This window comes from Coturnix japonica, chromosome 11 (assembly GCF_001577835.2).
Source record: "Coturnix japonica isolate 7356 chromosome 11, Coturnix japonica 2.1, whole genome shotgun sequence".
In the NCBI taxonomy this organism is placed as follows: Eukaryota; Metazoa; Chordata; class Aves; order Galliformes; family Phasianidae; genus Coturnix; species Coturnix japonica.
The window spans coordinates 5,517,951-5,537,426 of record NC_029526.1 but is presented as its reverse complement, the minus strand read 5'-3'; the positions used below and the strand labels follow the sequence as shown (position 1 = coordinate 5,537,426).

Genomic DNA, 19,476 nt, shown 5'->3' with positions numbered 1-19,476 from the left:
CAGAAGAAGTGATTTGAACTTTAATCATTTTGTAACTTTAACCCAGAACAGATAAGGCAGCAGGACTTTTTTTTCCAGGAATTCTATGGACTTCGATGTCAAAGTAAGATACATTGGATCTAGGTAACAGAGTCCTTGTTTGTAAGGCTGTCCTAAAACCTTTCCTATGGAGTCTTTGGAGCCTGTTTACCTTTTGAATAACTGTGTACCATAACCGTGCAATTAATGTATTAGTATTGCTGCATTCAGTCCAAGTCTTTTGCAGTCAGCTGTCCCTGGCAGTTACTGTTCTGAGCCTCAAAGCAGTGTCACAAAACCTATGTGGTACTGTGTGCTTGCTGTGTGCCTTAGGGCTGGTGGTGGCTGGGAGGCAGCAGCAGGTCAGAGCGAGGGCGAAGTGCCCCACGGCAGCACCTGGGGATGTCTTGTGCTGGTACATCAGCACCGTCTGTTAATTTCCTTCCTCCCATGGTGACAATTAAGATTATTTGGCAGACCTCGTTCCAGATCAGCCTCTCTGACAGTCTCGTAATGTCCTCCTTGGCATGGGAACTACATCTGAATTATTCAGTAGCAATGTGCAGCTAAAGAGGCACAGTCGTGCTACAATTGCTTGAAGAAGGCTTTACAGTATGGCATGCTCCATCACTACACTGCTCTGTCCAATCTTGCATTTTATTTCTTCTGCTTTGGTTTGTAGAGGATTTTTACTGAAAAATGGTGGTAGTAGGTGGCTTAGGAACACAGTGTGCCTATGCACACCCACTCTTCTGTTTTATTGGCGTGATTTGAGGTCAGGGTTGAAGGGAGGAATGAGGCAGCTGGAGTTACTTTGTGAGTGTTGAGCAGTACAGAGGAACTGGTGCAGTGATCCTGCAAGTAATGGGATGTAATAATGGGTGGATGCAAATGTTAAAGTCCTTCACAAACTTCCATATTGGGAAAACGAGGGTACTGGAGGAAGGATTACGCTTCCAGGTCAGCAGGAGCTTGGCCTGCTGCCCTTGCTCAGTGTAGGTTTTCTGCTGGTTTGATTTGAGAGCACGTGTGTAAAATGATGCTTATTTTCTTACAGGTTGTTGTGCTGACTCAGTTAATGCTGAGAGAACTTGCCTTGTCACAAGTACAGTGTAGAGATAAGCCTTCACAAAGTGTCTTGCAGTGATTAGAGTGGGAGCTTTGCTCCAGTGTTGCAATGAGGAGCAGCGTGCAGTCAAAGCGGACCTGGCCTGGTTTCTTGGTCTGTTAGTGGCCCTAGGCTGAAGATGTGGTAATGCAGCCAGCCCCTTTCTGGAAGTTTTTCTCTCACTATGTTAATTCCGAAGCTGTTCAGTTCCACTGTTACTTCAGAAACAGCTGGTATTTTCCTATGTAGTCCAAAAAGCCTGTGCTCAGGGCTCTGCCAGCTCTGTGTCAGGACTCCCGGCCTGCAGGTGCCCAGCGGCTGTTAGTACAGGAGCTGGGCTGAACAGCACAGTGTTGGAGCTGTCTGGGCCCGAATAGTGGCGGTGGCTGCAGGTCGTGCAGGCTTGGGTTAGGGCTGAGCTGTGCTAAGAGAATGAGATCCTTATGGGTTTTGTTATTATTTGCTTGGTTATGTCACGCTGTAGCTGGGTGATTCAGTCAGTGTTTGAGGATCTTCTGTTTACTTGGCCTTCTGGTTGTGTTTTGGTCTCACTGTCTCATTCCCATTCATCCACGAGGATTCCTCCTTGTTGGAGTCATACTTGGCAGGTACTCATAGGAGAACATCGTCATGTTGGTTTTTGCCTTGAAGAGCCGGTTGTCTGAGGTTAACAGCTTTATACCTATTTCTGCTTCTAGCATTGTAGAGATGAGAGGTTTGTCTCACTGAGCTGTTGGGTTTTACCTCTTAGTAGATACTTTTTGAGATCAGATTAAGAATGTTGTCTTGCTTTTGTTTCTGTCTTGTAATTGTATTATACATCAGCTGTAAACATTTTCTTAGCGAAAACCTATATAAATTTGAATTAGCTACTGATCTTCTGAAGCTGCTCTTGTTACAGTTTGGCCAAATGCCACAGTGCACCCATAGGTTGTAAAAGATGTTCTTTCAGTGACAGTAAGTAGCAGTGTCAGTTCCTGAGATAACAGTATCTTGAAGCAAATGAAAAGTAGAATGGTATAATAACAAACTTAATCTCTCATTTCTTGAGTAATGCAGTATGTGCCTGTAGGTTCTAAGTTAGTCATTGGATGCTGGAATAGTTCACTTCAGCATCTGCTCCTCTGGTATGTACCAGCTGCAGGGGCACAGCAACACATCATCCACAACCTTAATTGACTGGGCAGTGTGTGGAGATCTCAGTGACTCCCTGAGAGCTGGCAGCTGGGCTCCTCTGCTGCATCTTGTGCTCACTCCTTGGTGTGCTGGACAAATTCACTTAATGTTCGATTTATTAACGGAATTACTCTGAGATGGTGGTTTCAGTAAATTAGTTGGATGAATCTCGAGTGCATGTTGTGAGAGCTCCAAGCAGCCTCATGTCCATTTCTGCTTCTGTCAGGGCCTGCACACAAATTAATGCTGTGCTGGGGATGTCCCATCCTACAGAGGGGCCCAGAGTTCAGCTGCCTGCTGTTATGTCTGGGCCCATTGGGTGGCTTTGACCCTCCAACCACTAAGAGCCCTGTTTTATCACCATGTATGGATTCTCTTGTCCTTGTGTCTAACCAGAATTCAGCGGCTGTTGTAGTCCAGTCACATTACATCCTTAGCAAGTCATCCTTCAGCATATAATGATCTATATGAATTCTAAGATTTTATGGTTTTGGAAAGTATCCTCAGTGAAGGGTGTTTTCCAGGCTCATAGTGATAGCTTTCTATCACTTAAGAAGATTGATCAAGAGCTCAATCTTAGGGGAAGAAGGCAAAAACCATGATTTGATCTGCAGCTTTAGTCAGAGATTTACTCTTCTAGGTGCTGTGAGGAACATGTCTGGTAGCCTGTGTGGGACGAGGAAGGCCCACAGCATGTGTGGGCCTTCCACCGCCTCCTCCCTCAGGGTGCTCCCCCTGCACAGACATCTGAGCACTGTCACAACTGACTTTGCATTGCTGTTGTATCACAGAGTCACCGAAATGCAGTAACAGGTCTTAAATGGGATGATCTGGTTCTGAGCATGTGCTAGGCAGGTGAGTTGTGATCATTGTCCATTTTAATTGAAGAATATAAATTTAACATACAAATTCAAAGCCTTGTGCAAAGTAGTAAGTACTAACATCAAATCTTTATATTTAAAAAAATAAACAAAGGACTTGTAGCATGAAGATCCAACCTGTGTGACTTGTGGTTCTTTTCTGTGTTCTTTGAATGTGTCCAAATGCAGTCCCCACAGCCCTCCCTGATCCCCCAGTAGCTACCCAGCACTGAGTGTTAGACAGCTATGGGGTTCTGGACTGTCTTTCTAGGTGGTACGCTCGGATTTCAGATTTTATTTGAAAATATTCTTGTGCTGGACCTGAGAGGTCCTGTACTGTAGATGCAAGTTGTTATTGGATGCAGTGTCCTTACGTTAAATTATTGGCAGGTTCGCTCAAATGCTGTGTTACTGAAATGGAGCTGCCTAGAGTTGAGCTCCGTTCTGGGTGGTTCCTGTTGAGCAGCAGAGCAGTGTGCTTGTATGTAAGTGGCCCTGAGGGAGCTGTGTGCTTATCGTGGCTGCTGCTCTGCAGCCAGGTGTGTCAGCAGCTGGGGGGGGGAGGTCAGAGTGGGCCCAGCTTTCTGGCTGACTTGGTGTGTGCAGGGGGATGCAGGATTGCCTCTGCTCATCCTGAGGCTGCTGTGGGTGTAGTTGGGCTGGAGCTCTGATGGAAGGAGGCTGAAGTGAATAATTGTGTTACTCTCCTCTTGGTTTAATTGATCTTCCCAGTAAAATCTGTTATGGAGTGATAAGCGAGGAGAGCGTTTCCAGGCAGAACCCGCTGTGTGTGGGAGAGCAGACGGTTCTCCTCAGCTTCCTTCTGTTCCAGAGCTCCATTCTGGGTCTGCATCAGGCTTTCTTGGCCACACGATGGACTTGGCTCTCGGCTCAGAGGCAGCCTGGCATGTGTGCAGCCATCTATGTGCTGAGGGGGGCCTGTGGCGTGAGTTGTAGCTTGGATCGTAGTGTCCAGGTGGAGAGCTGTTATCTGTCAGAAGTACTCAACAGCCTTCAGGGAGTACAGCCATCCCACCTGTGTCCTGGCAGCTTGTGGTGTCACTTACAGGCACACCTCACATTGAGTGCTTACACCATAATATTTCCTGTGCTGACAAAATAGTAGCAGTGTGTTAGAGATGTGTAAAGAACCTGATATAGTGTATGTTTCTGAAGATGAACAGCAATGACTATAAGCTGACCTAGCAGATCCCTCTGTTCTATTTTAATAGTAAACACCGTGGCTGACATTTGCAGAACTGATCTGGTGTGGTTGTGGGTTTTTTTGTTGTTTTGTTTCTTTTAAGCTTGCTTATCTTACCTGTTGTGTTGATTCAGGAGGTGTCAGGCCTAATTGCAGGCCCTGGGGGGGATGTCCCAAGGGTGACTTCTGTCACAGCACTAACACTGATACAGACTCACTGTGTTGTTGCAGCATTACTTGGGAAAGTGCAGCTAATATACAGTGAACTGCTAATGAATGATTACTTTTACTGCAGCTAAAGGCTCTTTTTAATATAAATCTGTTTTATAAATTATGAGTTTGCAAAATGCAGAGCTGCTGCATATATTTCATCATATTCCAATAGTCTGATGCTTTTCTACAAGTGAGCTGAAGAGAAAAGCCTTGCAGTATTTTACATGTGCTCACTAGAGGAATGGGAGGTGATTCTCAAGACATTAACTGTTACAATGAGTTGAAGCCATTTTGACACAGGGAAAAAAAATGGTCGCTCGTATATCATCAGAAAAGGCAATCTCTTGTGTTATTTTTTGACTGGAATAATGGTGATCATTTAATTTCAGTAATAGAAAAAAGCTGCCTACGTTGCTGTCTTTTCCCTGCTGTGTTTTAGTACGTCTTGGCCATTGCCAATGTGCAGTGTTATTTTAATGCTTTTTATGATGCTGTTGAACCAATAAGTTAACGTTTAATGTGGGACATTGCTGAAAAGCTGCATTTTTTTGGAAGGACCCGGGGGAGTGGTGTTTATTGGGAGGAAGGAGGAGGGGCTTCATAGCATGATTTCAAATGCTTGCACAGGGCAGATGTTATAGGCCTTGTAATATAGGTTTTTGTGACATCTCTCTTTGTTCCACTGCATGTGAAGAAATGTGATAATCAGTCAACCATGAACTTTTAAAGTGAACAAATTCCATTCAGGGAAACATTTTCAAATTTAACATCAGAGTATTTAGATGGATCCTGAAACACGTTGGTCCTGAAAGCAGGGTCTGGGCTCCTGCCTCACTTACTAGTTTGGGAAAACCTTGCCTGCCCTCAGTGTGAAAAGGCAGTTCTGTGGCTCACTTGGTGAGCTGGGGGTGCTGGTCACAGGTGTCTGGTATTCATCTGGTAGATGAATGCTGAGCGCTGCCCTTCCCAGCAGTACAGCTCAGCAGCCCAGTCGTGCCTCCTTGCACTTTCCCATCTGTTACCTTACTAACAGAGTAGTCTTCAGGGATTTTTCATTTTGAAGTTCCCATAGGGCATGTGTGGCCACAAAATCCAGTTACTGTGTGACCTGTAGTGCATTGATGTAGTTCAGTGATTGAGGGTAGAAAGCAATGGCCAAAGTCTCTGTGGGTTTTGAAAGTTGTTTGCTTTGTTCAGTGCAATTTTAGTTTCTTGTGAGGACCGATTGTATCCGTTGTCATGAAGCTTAATTGCCTGTTAAATCACCTGCAGATGCACTTAGTTGTTATTTCAGTAGCTTAAAAACTAGCACACACTAAAAGAATTAGTCTGCTGCAGAGACACAGGTGGTAGGGGCAGGAGCTCAGCAGATGCTGTGTATTTACTGCTCCCTTTGCTGCTCTAATGCTTGGTTTTGCTCAAGATTGAAGGTAGGCAAAATGGTTTGTGGTCTTGATGCTGTCTGCTCTGTCCTGTTTTGTTACTGAAAGCACGGAGATGGTGATAATCATCTAGAAATAGATATTTTTTAATTATGAGCCTTAAAGCTGAAAAGCAAATTTGGGGTGCTGCTAGAATGTACAGTGTTAGTTCTGTACTTAAAAATACTGGAGGAGGGAGGGGTTTGGGCTTCCAGTGCTTTTCCTTTGCCTCAGTTTTATTCAAAGTCCCTTCAGGACCAAACAGCTCACAAATGGGAGATGGCCAAGCTTTGTTTGCTTCCCAGAATGTCTAAAGGGTCAGAAATCTCTGCCATAATTCTGTTCGTTTGTTTGTTTTATAGTTGCAGAAACAGCACCATTTTTTTCATAGTAAAATATTCTGGGAAGCTTCAAACCAAAGTAGTTGTTCTCCTGTGCAGTCCTGGTTTTCTAACTGGAGTGGAGGGATGGATGCTGCTGAGTTGTTTTTTTTTTCTCTCCAGAGTAGATGTAAATGAACGGTGAGGGCAACAGAATGCTGTTGTACAGGAGTGATTCAGCCAAAGAAAATTCAGATATAAAGACTTGTTCAGTGATACAGAAGTACATTGTAAATATCCCATCCAGGTGTGGATATAAAATCAATAAGCTCTGAAATCAGAAGTGATTCATCTTAAAGCACAGAGTTTGGGGAGACAGAAGTTGTCTGTGTGTGCATTGCTTGCTTCTGCCCACAGTCCACAGAGGTTCTTAATAATTTAAATTTTCATCACTTTGAAAATGGAGCTTCCTTCAGAACATCCTGTAGAATAAATCGTAGCACATGAGCACCATGGGATTCTGGATCAGAAGCTGTGGGTAGCACCCTTACCAGGGAAATAAAAATGTGTGTGCCTGCTGAAAGGTGAAGAAGAGCCAGAGCAAGTGGGTTTATAGCACTATTCTAAGATGACAAAAGCAGAAAATTTTCAATTACAACTGATTTCTCTGGTTAGCATAGAACTTCACTTTAGCACACAATGGCAACGCAGCTGCTATTCTGTTATTACCCTCGTCTCGTTGCTCTGCTTAGCAATATGGCAGCTTGCTTCTCAGCATTTGGTCTGCACCAGGATGTCTGCAGTTCCATGGAGCAGCATGACTATAGGTAATGCACTAAAACACTTGTTGGAGTGAGTTGTGCTGCTTCATACATCAGGCAGCTGAGTTTGTGTCTGTGTGCAGGGCATTTCAAGCAGAAACCACGTTTTGATGGCCATGACTGCTTTTAATTGATTGGCAAAGGTGTGATTAGGTTCATCCTCCGCAATAACAGCATCTTGGCCATGTAGTTGGAGAACCTTGAGTAGTGATCTTAGAGCCCACAAGTTGTACTGCAAAAGGAAATAAGGTGTTATTACTTGCAGCTTTCTGCCTTATTGGTGTGAGTCTCAGGCTTTGTGTCCCTCACTGTTCGGGGCTGTTGCTGTGTGATGTCCTTTTTGTCATTACAACTTCTGTGACTGCCATTTACTTTTTTATTGATGCCTCATTTTTGCCGTCAGGTAAACATAACAAACACTACAATCCATTGGATTCAGTGGCATCTTTTTTTCTGTAGCTTCAGTTCTGTTTGGTCCGTAAAATTGTAGTGAACTCAATGTGGTTTGAAAGCAGGACACGATACTGGTGGTACTTGGTTTTAAGGCAAACTCAGAGCAACTGAAAGGTGTATTTTTCTCCACATATTAAGACTTCCTTGAATACAGGACAAAGGCATGCTTATTTACTGCTATTTACTGTAATAAGTAAAGTAAACTAATGTGCTTATGCATTGCAGAGTACTCTCTTAATGCAGCTCTAGGGTGTCAGTAGCTTCAGTGTGATTCTAAAGCCAAGTGGAATAGCCCTATGTGCTGTCATCAGGTTTATTATGGTGTAATTTCCTTTTAAAAACAAACCTCCTTTTAAGGACTTTTATCTTAAATAACTAATGAACGTAGTGGCATTCAATAACAAAATACTGTTATGATGCCAAAAATAACTTCTTGGTCTCTTTGATCTTCATTTCAACTGAAGATACAAAATTCCACTAGAGACTTTAGACAACAGGCTCCATTAATCTCAACAAATTGTTTTGAAAAAGTGCAGCTATAGATGTTGATTAAGACAGTGAATAACCTTGGGTTTTAATTTTCAATACAACTCAAGTTAACTCTGCGTTAATTGGAGTCATGCTACCGAGTCGTGTTGTCTTGCTCTGAAATCTGCATGTTGCTGCTTCTGTTTATCTTGTCTTTGATTAATCATTCTCTCACTTGTTGGCAGCAGTTGTAGTGGGCAGGGAAGTGCAGTTCCAGGTGGAGCTGAGGGCTGTGCTCTGCAGCACAGTGCTCCTGGGGCTCAGCAGGTTTCCACCTGGCACACTGAGGGCTGCAAAGTGCTCTTAAAGCCGGTCTTGTATCGCTGAGAAAGTTCCCATTTCATTCTTGCTGTGTCTATGCTGTGTAGCAGCGTTCAGTGTCTGTGTTTGCATCCTGCTTAATTTCTTCTCTTCACCATAAGAACTTGCATGGCTACCTAAGGATAAGAGTGATCCAGGCGTAGGTATGTATGATACTTATGTGTAGCACCTCAGTAGTTACATGCTTCCAAAGGATGTACTAGCTTATGTATTTATCTCTATAGGAGCATTGTGTGGCTGCATTAATAGAGGAGGCACTGAGACCTGCAGTGTCTGAATAGCACAGACTTCATTTGGCTTCAGGGATTTAAACCTCCTGGTGGCAGTATTCTGAAGTTGAGCTGAGAGTGCAGCTCGGCCCTGGAAGCCCAGTAGCAGCCGGGGCCACAAGCAGCTGGCAGAAGGGTTGTGCTGTGCAATATGTTCATGTACCCCCAGGTCCCTCAGTTTTATCTTGTGCTGGGCCTGTGCCGTCATGTACCCTCTGACAGCCTGTGCACACTCAGTTCTGCCTTGTTAAAAACATTGCTGTAGGCAAAATGGTGCTGTGGGTGTAGCCAGGCTGCCCCAAGTCTGGACTTGAGGCTTTGGTGAGGTTCCCTCTGAGGGTATCCTGGCTGCATCCCTATGAGGAGCTTTTCCAGAGGGGTTTTTCTTTTTGCATCAGCCATAGAGAGCCTGTGGTGTTTGCCATCCCAGGCTAATGGGCTATTAGTACAGTTGTCTGGCAGGTGTTGGATCTAATTCCAATAAAAGCTGGATAAAAAGTAACATAGGTATTTCATTCCTCAGTCTCTTACATAAATAAGCTTATGTTGTTTGTAACATGCGGTACTGAAGAATGCAAGACAAGTGATGGACTGAGTACTGTCCGTACTCCAGCTCTGTTAAATGCACCTTTCAGATATTTCTGTCTGTTCTTTTGACCTTTATACAATTTTCAGTTATCAACATGTGATTGATTTATACGTGTGTGCAGTGGGGAAGTGTTGGATACTGTGTCTGATCTAAGGATTTGCTTTTGTGAATGGTGGTCCCTTGGAGCTTGAAGGAGGGATGTGTGTGTGTGCTTGGAAACTAGAAACAATACATTTAAATAGAAAAACTGTTACTGTAATGATCATTACAAGGAACAATGAAATTAATTTTACTACTGTGTGCCAGATGTATTTTGATGGAACTAAGGGTTTTTTTGTGTCTGCTTTTTTGAATACAAGTCAAGCTGATGATGACACTACAGAAGACTCCACATTGGTGGCACTGTGTGAAGACTTTGTTATTGCAGCTGTAGTGAAAGCGATGTAAATGTAGCTCGCTGACTGTGAGCAGCACATGTAACAGGGTAGCTCACATCTGCCGAGTTGGTTGTGTGCTTGTCAGGCAGTTTCTGAAGCACAGCTGCTGTGTGTGTGTACTACTTACTTGCTTGTTACAGGGAGAGAATGCTTATTCAGTTTGTGTCTTGTCTAAACAGTAAAAGAAGCAGTTTTTCAAGCTCTAGTACTGGCACAATTACTATAAACTTTTCTGAAAGCTTGGGGCTGGTCGTAGACTGATGCCTGGAACTCCCCCACTGGTGCCAGGGGTGGGCTGGGAGGTGCTGGCTGAAAACCTCTTCTTGGAGCTTTTGAGCTGGGTGTGCTTTGAGCTTACAGCTGCATACTTAGTTGAAGACTGAAATGTTCTGTATAATGCTGTCTTTACGCAGTGCAACTTCAATGCAAAGGTACTTTGGCATAGATTTGCTTCTGTACCTGTGATGCAAGTTCATGTATGGAAACTAATGAGAAACTAAATCTTGTGAAGTATTGCATTATGCTCATAGACTGGTCCTTAACTAGGAGTTTGTTTGTTTTTTCTTCCAGTCTTCATGAAGAAATCATTGACTTTTACAAGTATATGTCTCCCAGACATGAAGAAGAGAGAATGCGGATGGAAGTGGTGAACAGGATAGAAAACGTTATAAAGGAACTCTGGCCTAATGCAGATGTGAGTAGGACACTGTTCTGTTTGTTAAAATATGAAAGATAACATTTTGTGCCTGTTCAGTCTTTGAAGTATTGAATAGTGAAAAAAACTGTTTATTCTCTCATTAAAAAAAAAAAAAAAGGCTTTCTAGTCAAATAAGAGAGGTGATGTTTATTTCTATGGTAATATAGGTCAACGTTTTATATCACACCTGAGAACAAAAAAGAACAAAGACAAGCTAGACCTGTAGTCAAAGAAAAGATGTAAGGTATGGCAAGGTTATGTTTACTCTCATTAATATTAAGATGAAGGTAAACTTATCAGGCAGGCAGACATGCTTATACAGTACTGTGTTAAAAAAAGTAAAAATCTGAAACTCATAGCTTGACTGAAAGAGTCTGTAGCAGGGCTTCTAGTGCAAAGACCTGCAGTCTTGAATAAGTCTCTGAAGGTGTAATGCTGACGATGCCGTGCTATGCAGACCATAACGGGTAGTTAAACTGAATTGAAATATCTTACAAATGTAAAGGATCCAGGTTTCTTACAGGAGAAACAAACAAAAAAAACCCACCAAACAAACCCAAGTCTGCAGATTTTTTCACTATGTATTGAGCTTTAAATCTCTAATGCCACTTTCCATTGAAGGTAAGTTTTTGCCAGTGCTTTGTTCAACTGAAACAAGTTTCTCCTCTGTATTTATGAGCTATGTATTTATGGTTTGTATTGTTTATGATAAATGATGGATTGAAAAGAAACTAGAAAAGCTTCTTTTACATCTCAAGAAATTTTTATGGAGACACTGTTGGGTTTTTAGCGTAATTGTCTCTACTAACATGGTGTTTGTTTCCAGAATGCAGATTTGTAGCCTCAGTCATTTATCTACAGATAAATATAGATAACAGTAGCTCAAAATAAAGACTTGCTAAGCAGAACAACAAACCAAATTCAGACAACAGGCTCTTTAGTTTAAGGAATGCACTTTGATCCTGCCACAGTAGATGGTAATGTTATGACATGAGTGACTTTAACCTGCTATTCATTTCAGATCTTCCTACATTTTTGGTTTTTTTGGGGTAGTGTTTTTAGACATTGGCAGAATGACTACTGGAATTCAATATGAGCTCTGTGTATGTGTTTGTTTTAATGTGCAAAATGTACTGCTGTCTTCAAGGTAGTTCATGTGTTACAGTGTGTTAGTGATTATAACATGCATAGAGCACACTCCCATCAGTCAAAGGCTTCGTCGCAGAATTTTGGGGGATCGGTGCAGTCAGTACTATACATTGAGTGATTTTCTCTTTGAGGATAAAGCAGTAGTTTTTCTAATGGAACTCAGTATATCTCAGTGGTGTTGTGTAGCTCTCATGTAACGGTGAGGAAACAAGGTTGTAGGCCCTGTTCAGGAGCAGGAGTGGTGGGGTGCCACTGTGACAGGAAGCAGTGCTGGCCTTGAGCAGCTCTTACTATGGTGCATCTTGCCAAAGTCTTGTAGTCAGGGTTTTCACTGAGGAAACACATCATTTTCAGCCTAGAAAAGATGCCACTGTTACCCAGAGACAAGTTTACGTGCTGTAGGCTTACTAGCGTCATGGGGTGAGTGGATTTATTACTTGGGGATCTTTCTTTGCTACTGCTAGAATTTTGAGTGGTACACCAGAATTTACTGCTTTCCAAGGTGTTCCAACCATTTGTAGGACAGATTTGGCCTATGGGAGCCAGATGTTTTATATGTAAAATATATATATATATATATATTCATTTTTTATTATTATTATTTTTTAAGTATATGACTTTGGGCCATTGAGAAAACATTTTTTATCTAACATAATGATACTGTTTTTTTTGAAGCCATAGTCTTTTTAAGAACTGGAATTTTGCCAGCTTATAACCTGCCTATTATGGTCATGTCATTTTTCTAATACTTTACAGACCTGCTTGGGAACTAACTGCTGAACTCAACCATTTTAACTTTGGTGGCCATCTGTAATTTTCCAGTCTTTTCAGTTAATCACTAACCTTTTGAAAATCTTACTAGTTTAGTACTTTCAAAGTTTGAGAACTGAGTACATGCTCTGAGAAGGTGAGCGGTATCTGGTCCAATGTCCTCTGCAGTAGCTGTAGTGTAAAGTGATAAGTTAATGTTTAAGCTGTTCACTTTGACTAATAGGTGCAGCAAATCCAAATCCAGCTAGAATCAACTCTCAAACATACACATTCACCTTTGTGTATGTTGTAAAAATCTGATACCACGGGAAGTAAAATCAGGCTGCATGAATCCAGTCGTATAGGGATAGTGTGGAATGTGTGTACACTGTTTTCTTGTTCCACTTCAGAAAAGGCTGAAAAAACAGATGGAGAGGGGTAAAACTAGGTATCCTAAACTGTTACTTTATTTATAGAAGTTAGCAATTGTGTCATTTGCTCTCTTACTCAAGGGAATGTGCTTAGAAGGAAACATTCCTAGTAAGTGAGAACTGTTCTTGGCATCAGCAACGCTCTGACCATAAGAAAGGCTTTAATTACACTGGAACTGAACAGCCCAAAACATTAAATGAAGGCATTTAACAAAGGCACAACGGTTTTTGAGTAGTTGAATCTGAAAAATGGAGAGTTCAACAAGTACTTCAATGGAGTTTGGGATGCATTTGTCATAATGCCCACAACTTTATGTCTGAGTGTCTGGCCTCATTGAGGTAGTGCTGCATACCTCGTGCACTTCGGTTATAAAAGTACTGCGATTGGAAATAGTAGGACTGTATTTATTTTTATAGACTTAAGAAAATTCAGTATTTTAACTTAATGATGTAACAGGAAGAGGAATTTAAATTGGCTGTGGATAGACCTGTTCTTTGTCCTGATGTGGGGATTTGGATAGCACAGACTTCCCAATGTTTTGCGGGTTTCCGAGTTCTGTTCTGCGTAGTGAGGATGTATTTGGACACATACCATTATTAGAGCTCCTTCAGGAACCTGGGAATTTAACTTGAACAAGTTTATGGAGATAAATACTGACGGCATTAGGAGTCCATTACAGTACTGTGAAATGCTGTCTTATGAATGTGTATTCTTACCTCTGTCTACACAGAATAAAAAGAAAGTGAACAATATTGGCAGAGTGTAAAAACCAACACATCTCATAACAGTATCCCGCATTTGGGGTGCTTTTAATGTGAAAATGGCTATACAACTACAATGGATTAAATTCTACTTTGATAGTAAACCAAAATTTTTTACAATATCTGTTCTGCTGTCCCCATTCTTCCTTTTCCATCTCTGTAGTTCTGATGGATAAGAGAGGGATTGGAGTGTGGGTGTGGGTTTCTTTTATAATAATTCAGTTTCTCATACTCCAAATAATTGTACAATAGCAGATGTTCTCTCATTCCTTTCAGCAAAGGTCATATATGTTGTATCAGTAAGTTTATGAATATTTTCAGGGTTGTTTATTCAATAAGAGCTTTCTTTGCTGTTGAGTGGAACACGCTCCTTTGTTTAGTAATGTGAAAGCATGTTTGGACTTTCTTAACCCATCCACAGTGTTTGCTTTATTATGCAAAAGTACTTCTCAGACATTTTTAGTGGTGGAATAAATCCTGATCTGGCTGGATTCAAACAGTTTGAGAGAGAGTGCTTTTTCTATTATCATAAGTTTAAAATCATTGTTATTTTTGTTACCTTTCTATCTTTATCATGTCTTCTCTTCCTGCTTTTCTCAAGGTCTAGTAAAACACTGATACTGGTGCAGTAACATCTCTTGCAATCCTTTGTGGTGTGAGCAGCTGTGGACTTTGAACATTAAGTTTACTGTAGTCGTGTGCTTGTTGTTGGCTTTAGGAGTGAGAAAGGTTAAAGAATGAGTGATGCAAAATAATCAAGAGGAAGCATTTGTGTACTGCTTCTTAGTCTTTTAAAGTGTAAAAGCACTTATTTACAGAACATCATCTTTTTCCTATCTCCCTCTTTTCTTATCCCAAAGGGAAAAAAATATGAAAAGTGGGTCATTTGACATGCACATAGGTGGAAATCAAGCTAGTTCGTGAGACTCATTAAAGCAGAATATGCAACTGTAAGGTGGCTCCAGGAAACACATCAGAAGACAGTCTAATTGAAAATTAGTCCAAGCATGTAGATAACTTACCTTTGAAGTCTCTACAGTCCCCTCTGAGACTTGGATTATGAGTCTGACTTCCCAGTGAGGCTTGGGTACATTAAGAAGATTGAGGTTTTGGACAGCTTGCAATACATGTTTTAAGCAAATACAATGTTTTAAACTTCCAGTGCTAGTAAAAATCCAGCACAATGAATGTGCATGATGTGAGAATTCCTGAAGTGATTTTGTTGATATTTTAGGAGAGAGTTGTGCTATCTATAATTCAGGAAAAAAAAAAAACCAAACACAATGACAACAAAAACTATTGAGTTTAATTTTTATTATTTTTAGGAATACAAAGCAACAAAAGTATATAGAGCTAAATTCTGACAATGTGTTTTAAGAACAGAAGGGTTTAATTTGAGCAAAAACTGAATTGATGTAATAATATTTTTTCTGTGTTGTCTTTTGTGTGTGCTCTGTCAGTCATTAGTGTTTAAAAATCATCTGGTTTATGGCTTTTGCCAAACTTGGCTATGGTAACATCAGAAGTTTTACAGAGAACGTTTAGTAGGAGAAAAGTCGAAGTACTGTTATTATCTGTGCTTATGTAATAATTAACTATGTATGCTACATTAGATATGTAAATGCTTTGACAGAAAAGTGTGTTTTCTTTTACAACATACCAGCTAGCAGTACCAAATTCTACCAATGGAGGGTAGCAGTAATCAACCCTTACAGACAACTGCATAAATTTCTTTGTCTTCTGAAACCTGCAAATCTGATTTCTTACGCTTTGCTCTTGTGTTTCAGGTGCAGATATTTGGAAGTTTTAAAACTGGTTTATATTTACCTACAAGGTTAGTAGTTTTGTCGTATAAATTTCATACAGTAAGAAGGATATCCTGTGGAATCTGTACTGCTGTAGTGATTTATCCAGTATCCCAGTATCTGTTACTGGTGCACATATGTCCATACACTTCTTTTATTTAGAAAGCATTGTGCTATTAATACTCTGCAGAATGTGCAGAAATACAGTAATTAATGCTATTAACTCTAATGCATCTATGTAGACTTCACATTATCAGTAAAAGATCTGAATTACTACATTGTTAAAAGAAAAGATAAATGTGATTTGACTTTATTAAGAGACTGAACCAAAATAAGAAGTCAGCTTTAACAGAAAAGCTGAATTTCATCATCTAGAGATGAAAACATGCAGGGCTACCGTGTTAATGTTAGTATTGAAGATTTAAAAAAATCAGAATGAAGGGCTTAAATGGCTGCAGTAAATAAAGACATTTCTGTAGCAAAGGTTTGAGATTTTAATTCGGTTCTGTAGGTATTCCAAAATACTCTTTGGGAACGTGGGTAAATATTATCCAGTACTGGCTGTGATTGATACCTGAGTCATCTCACCTCCTGATGTCAGACTGAGACTTATACTTGGACTGTTTTAGTCTAAGATGTTGCAGAAAACCTGAATTTGCCCTTTTTTGTTTAAAAAGTTAGAAGGTCCACCAATATATTTTGTTTTCATGCTTGGCCTCATTCTCAGCCTTTTCACATAGATTTTAAATGGGCTTAATTAAACTTGATTGTACACTGATAGTGCAGGAGATTCCTATCCACATGACTGGTAGCTATAGTTCTGTACTGCGTTTGCTTGATTGTTTTGAAGTTGATGCAATAACAAAAAAAGGTTTGTTGTTTTCTACTTGATTCCATATACTTTGTTTTCTCCTTATTGGTTTCAAATGAATTTTTGGCAGAGATAAATGCAGGTACTTTGAAAACAGTGTAGACTTATGGAACATCTTCCTGTGGCAGTTCTTTCCTAAATTTCAAAATAGCCAACATTCACATGTTGGTAATTAATTCACTGTTGCATTCTAACAAAGCTTCTCTTTGCGCTGTTTTTTCCCTCTCACTGGTAACTCAATAGTCAGCCTAGATTTCAGGTCCTTGAACTCAAAGAGGCCTGTGGTGTGTTTTTAATTGTGTTACTCTGTGCTAGAATTTCTCTAATCTCCTTCTACTTACACGAAATCTTCAGTATCAGCGTATGTGATTGTTCAGCTTCTGGATCTTTGTACTATCTCGCAGGTAATTTGTATATTCAAGGTGATGAGAGCTGCCTTTTCTTTCTTAGTGTACATCAGAAAGATGTCTCCTACTGCCACCATCAGCATCACCAGTGTGTTAAACACTAGTTTAGTTAAAGTAAATTAGAAGTGTTCAGCACCTTTTCCTGCTCTCCAGTCAGGTTTTAATGTGGTTTTTAGAAACTTGCTGAATGCTGCCTGTCCTTGTCAGCTAAATGGTATGCAGTTGAACTGGTGCTGAACTTGCCTGTTGCTACCAGTAGTTGTTGTCAAGAGATGTTTCGGATGTCGTTTCTTTGAATGCTTTGAGAATGTTAAAGCATTGTTATTTGTGAATGAGCAAACCTATAAAACCTATGTGAGGGGGGGAAGAATGGGGGGAGTAGCGTTCTTATGTTCTTTTTTTGTTAAACTATATTCTGTTATGCAGTTCTCCATATTTCTAAAGTGACCTTGGCTACGCTTAACTATAGGGTTATATGCTTGCCTTCTTTGCATAGGAAATAAAGAAAAAAGTTGAGAAGCAAAGAGGAAAAAGGAGTAATTAGGGTTTCAGCTCCCTGCGTAGCCAAATGAATGTCAGCGTGCGTTGGCGGGAAGTGTAGAGGGATGGAGGTACTTCTTCAAGGAACTGAGTTAATGAGTGAAGTTAATTAGAAGGTTTGATCTTATTTAACAGCTTGTTGCTTCCTGAAAAGTTGCCACGTTTCTCTCTCTTCTTTCCTGCTCCCTGTTGTTAGCGCTACATGCCAGCTGCTTACCACGCACCCACTCTGGTGTGCGGATCACCCAGAAAGCACCCTTTGAGTTGTGAGGAGGCAGGAAATTACCCCCAGAGTGTGGTGTTTTGTTTTGGGTTTGACTTTTTTTGTGTGTGGAGGGAGAAGGGCTGAGCAAGTATCAGTTTCTGCCAGGTTCATTAGTATATGAATTGATTTGCTGTAGATTAGAGAAATACCAGACTTGGAGTAAAGAAGACAGGACTATGCATCTGGGAGAGGAAGATGGGGAGCAGGGCTTTCCCTTTCAGTGACTAGCTGTTAAGTTGACCTTAATGATGAATACAGCCCAAAGATGATTCACAATTATTTACTTTCTTGCTTTGAATTATTCTGGAGAAACTGATCCCTCTCTGCTGACTGTGTGATGTGAGGAGACTCATGTCTGACTTTGGCAAGTTGGTTGATTTGTACATGTATCAGTCCTCTGCTCTTGATAATCTGAAATGATCTTTATCTTCCCAAGCATAAGAGTTCGCCCCGACCCTTTTCCAAAGAACATAAAGAATAAAGTATTTGGCTAAGCTGCATTCCATCAGCTTACTTCTAGTTACATGTGGATATCAATTGTTTCTTTGGTGTATTAATTTGAATGTATTTATGTTTTCATTTCAGCGATATTGACTTAGTTGTGTTTGGAAAATGGGAGACGTTACCTCTTTGGACCTTGGAAGAAGCTCTTAGAAAGCACAATGTAGCAGATGAAAACTCAGTAAAAGTTTTAGATAAAGCAACTGTAAGTTTGGGAAAGGAGGGTGTTTCCTTGTTCTAAGCTAAATATCTAGCCAAAGGAATATCACTGTTAAAAGGATAAATACTCATAAGCAGCAGTTACTTCACATACACATTCAAAATAGAACCTTTTTGTTTAATGATGGTTTTATTTCTGACAAAATAATTGGTGTTCCAAAAGAAACATTTCTTCTATTGGGAAAAAGTCTTTGAAGTTTCCACACAGTGCAGCATATGCTTGCTTTCAAGTGTGGTTATGCTAGTTATTGAGGTGAGTTATAATGATCAAACTTGTGAATTTCTGGGCAGTTTCTACATGTGTAAGTGAAATATATGTACTTTTTATTGCAAGTAAGCAAACATAATATGCTTTCATATAGAAGTAATAAGTACGGTGTAAGTATGGCATAAATATTTAATGGTATTTCTTGTGCAGGATGGGATTAATTCTATTCTGACTTCTCCATTTTGCTTGTTTCAAGACTGTGTTAAGGGTGTTGAAGTTTAAACAGGTGTCTGATTGCTATCATTAGTAAAGGACATAATTTGGAAATCACGCAGGCGGAGATGCAATAGAGTGCTCTCAATACCTTCTGCTTCTTGTTTAAAGATAATTTTGCTGAGGAATCTGTGTCTTTTCTTAGGAATGTATCTGTTACCATTTATTTCTTAGGCATTTGTCTCCCTCTGGTGTTTGTTTCTCCGACTAGAACTGAACCAGAAACTAACTTAAACCGGTGTAAAATAAAGAACTTTGAAGCTAATGTGTTACGTTCTGTTAAAACAGTATAGTAAACTGAAAGCAACATATATGAGTTAACCAAAGCAAAATTTGAACAAGTAGGCAGAGTGTGTTCATAACTAGTTAGGAGTCCTCTTTTCTCTATTTACCTTCTCTCTCTGAATTCATAGATATATCAGTTTTATTGATGCATATCATTAAGGATGAAAACAAATGTGTGTTGGAAGTGTGTTGACTTAATCTGTCTTTCTTTTGCAGGTACCTATTATTAAACTGACAGATTCCTTCACGGAAGTAAAAGTTGATATCAGTTTTAATGTACAGAATGGGGTTAAAGCAGCACAGCTCATCAAAGATTTTATCAAGGTTAGGCAATACTATGTTAGAGCTATAGAGCTGGATATGTAATGACTTAATTTGATTCTGTTTTACTTTGACCTGCATCTTCACTGCAGATAAGCTTTCACAGTTACTTTTTGTTGTCTGGTAGTACTTTACATAATTCTTAGGTTTATTGCCATCAAAGACATGGAGAGAGTAAAATGTACAAAGAGAGTACATATGGAAATGTCGCAATAATACAATGACTGATGAAAATGCACTAATACTGACTTTGA

General features: G+C 40.3%; 1 protein-coding gene across 1 annotated transcript in view; it reads left to right on the top strand.

The window, feature by feature from the left end:
* The window catches only part of TENT4B (terminal nucleotidyltransferase 4B), a 36,995-nt gene that overhangs the window by 6,851 nt on the left and 10,668 nt on the right, over positions 1 to 19,476 (top strand). Inside the window, exons 2-5 of the mRNA XM_015873509.2 lie at positions 10,309 to 10,432; positions 15,315 to 15,361; positions 18,001 to 18,121; positions 19,118 to 19,225. Coding sequence (XP_015728995.1) covers positions 10,309 to 10,432; positions 15,315 to 15,361; positions 18,001 to 18,121; positions 19,118 to 19,225 — 400 coding nt within the window. The remainder of the gene's footprint in view (positions 1 to 10,308; positions 10,433 to 15,314; positions 15,362 to 18,000; positions 18,122 to 19,117; positions 19,226 to 19,476) is intronic.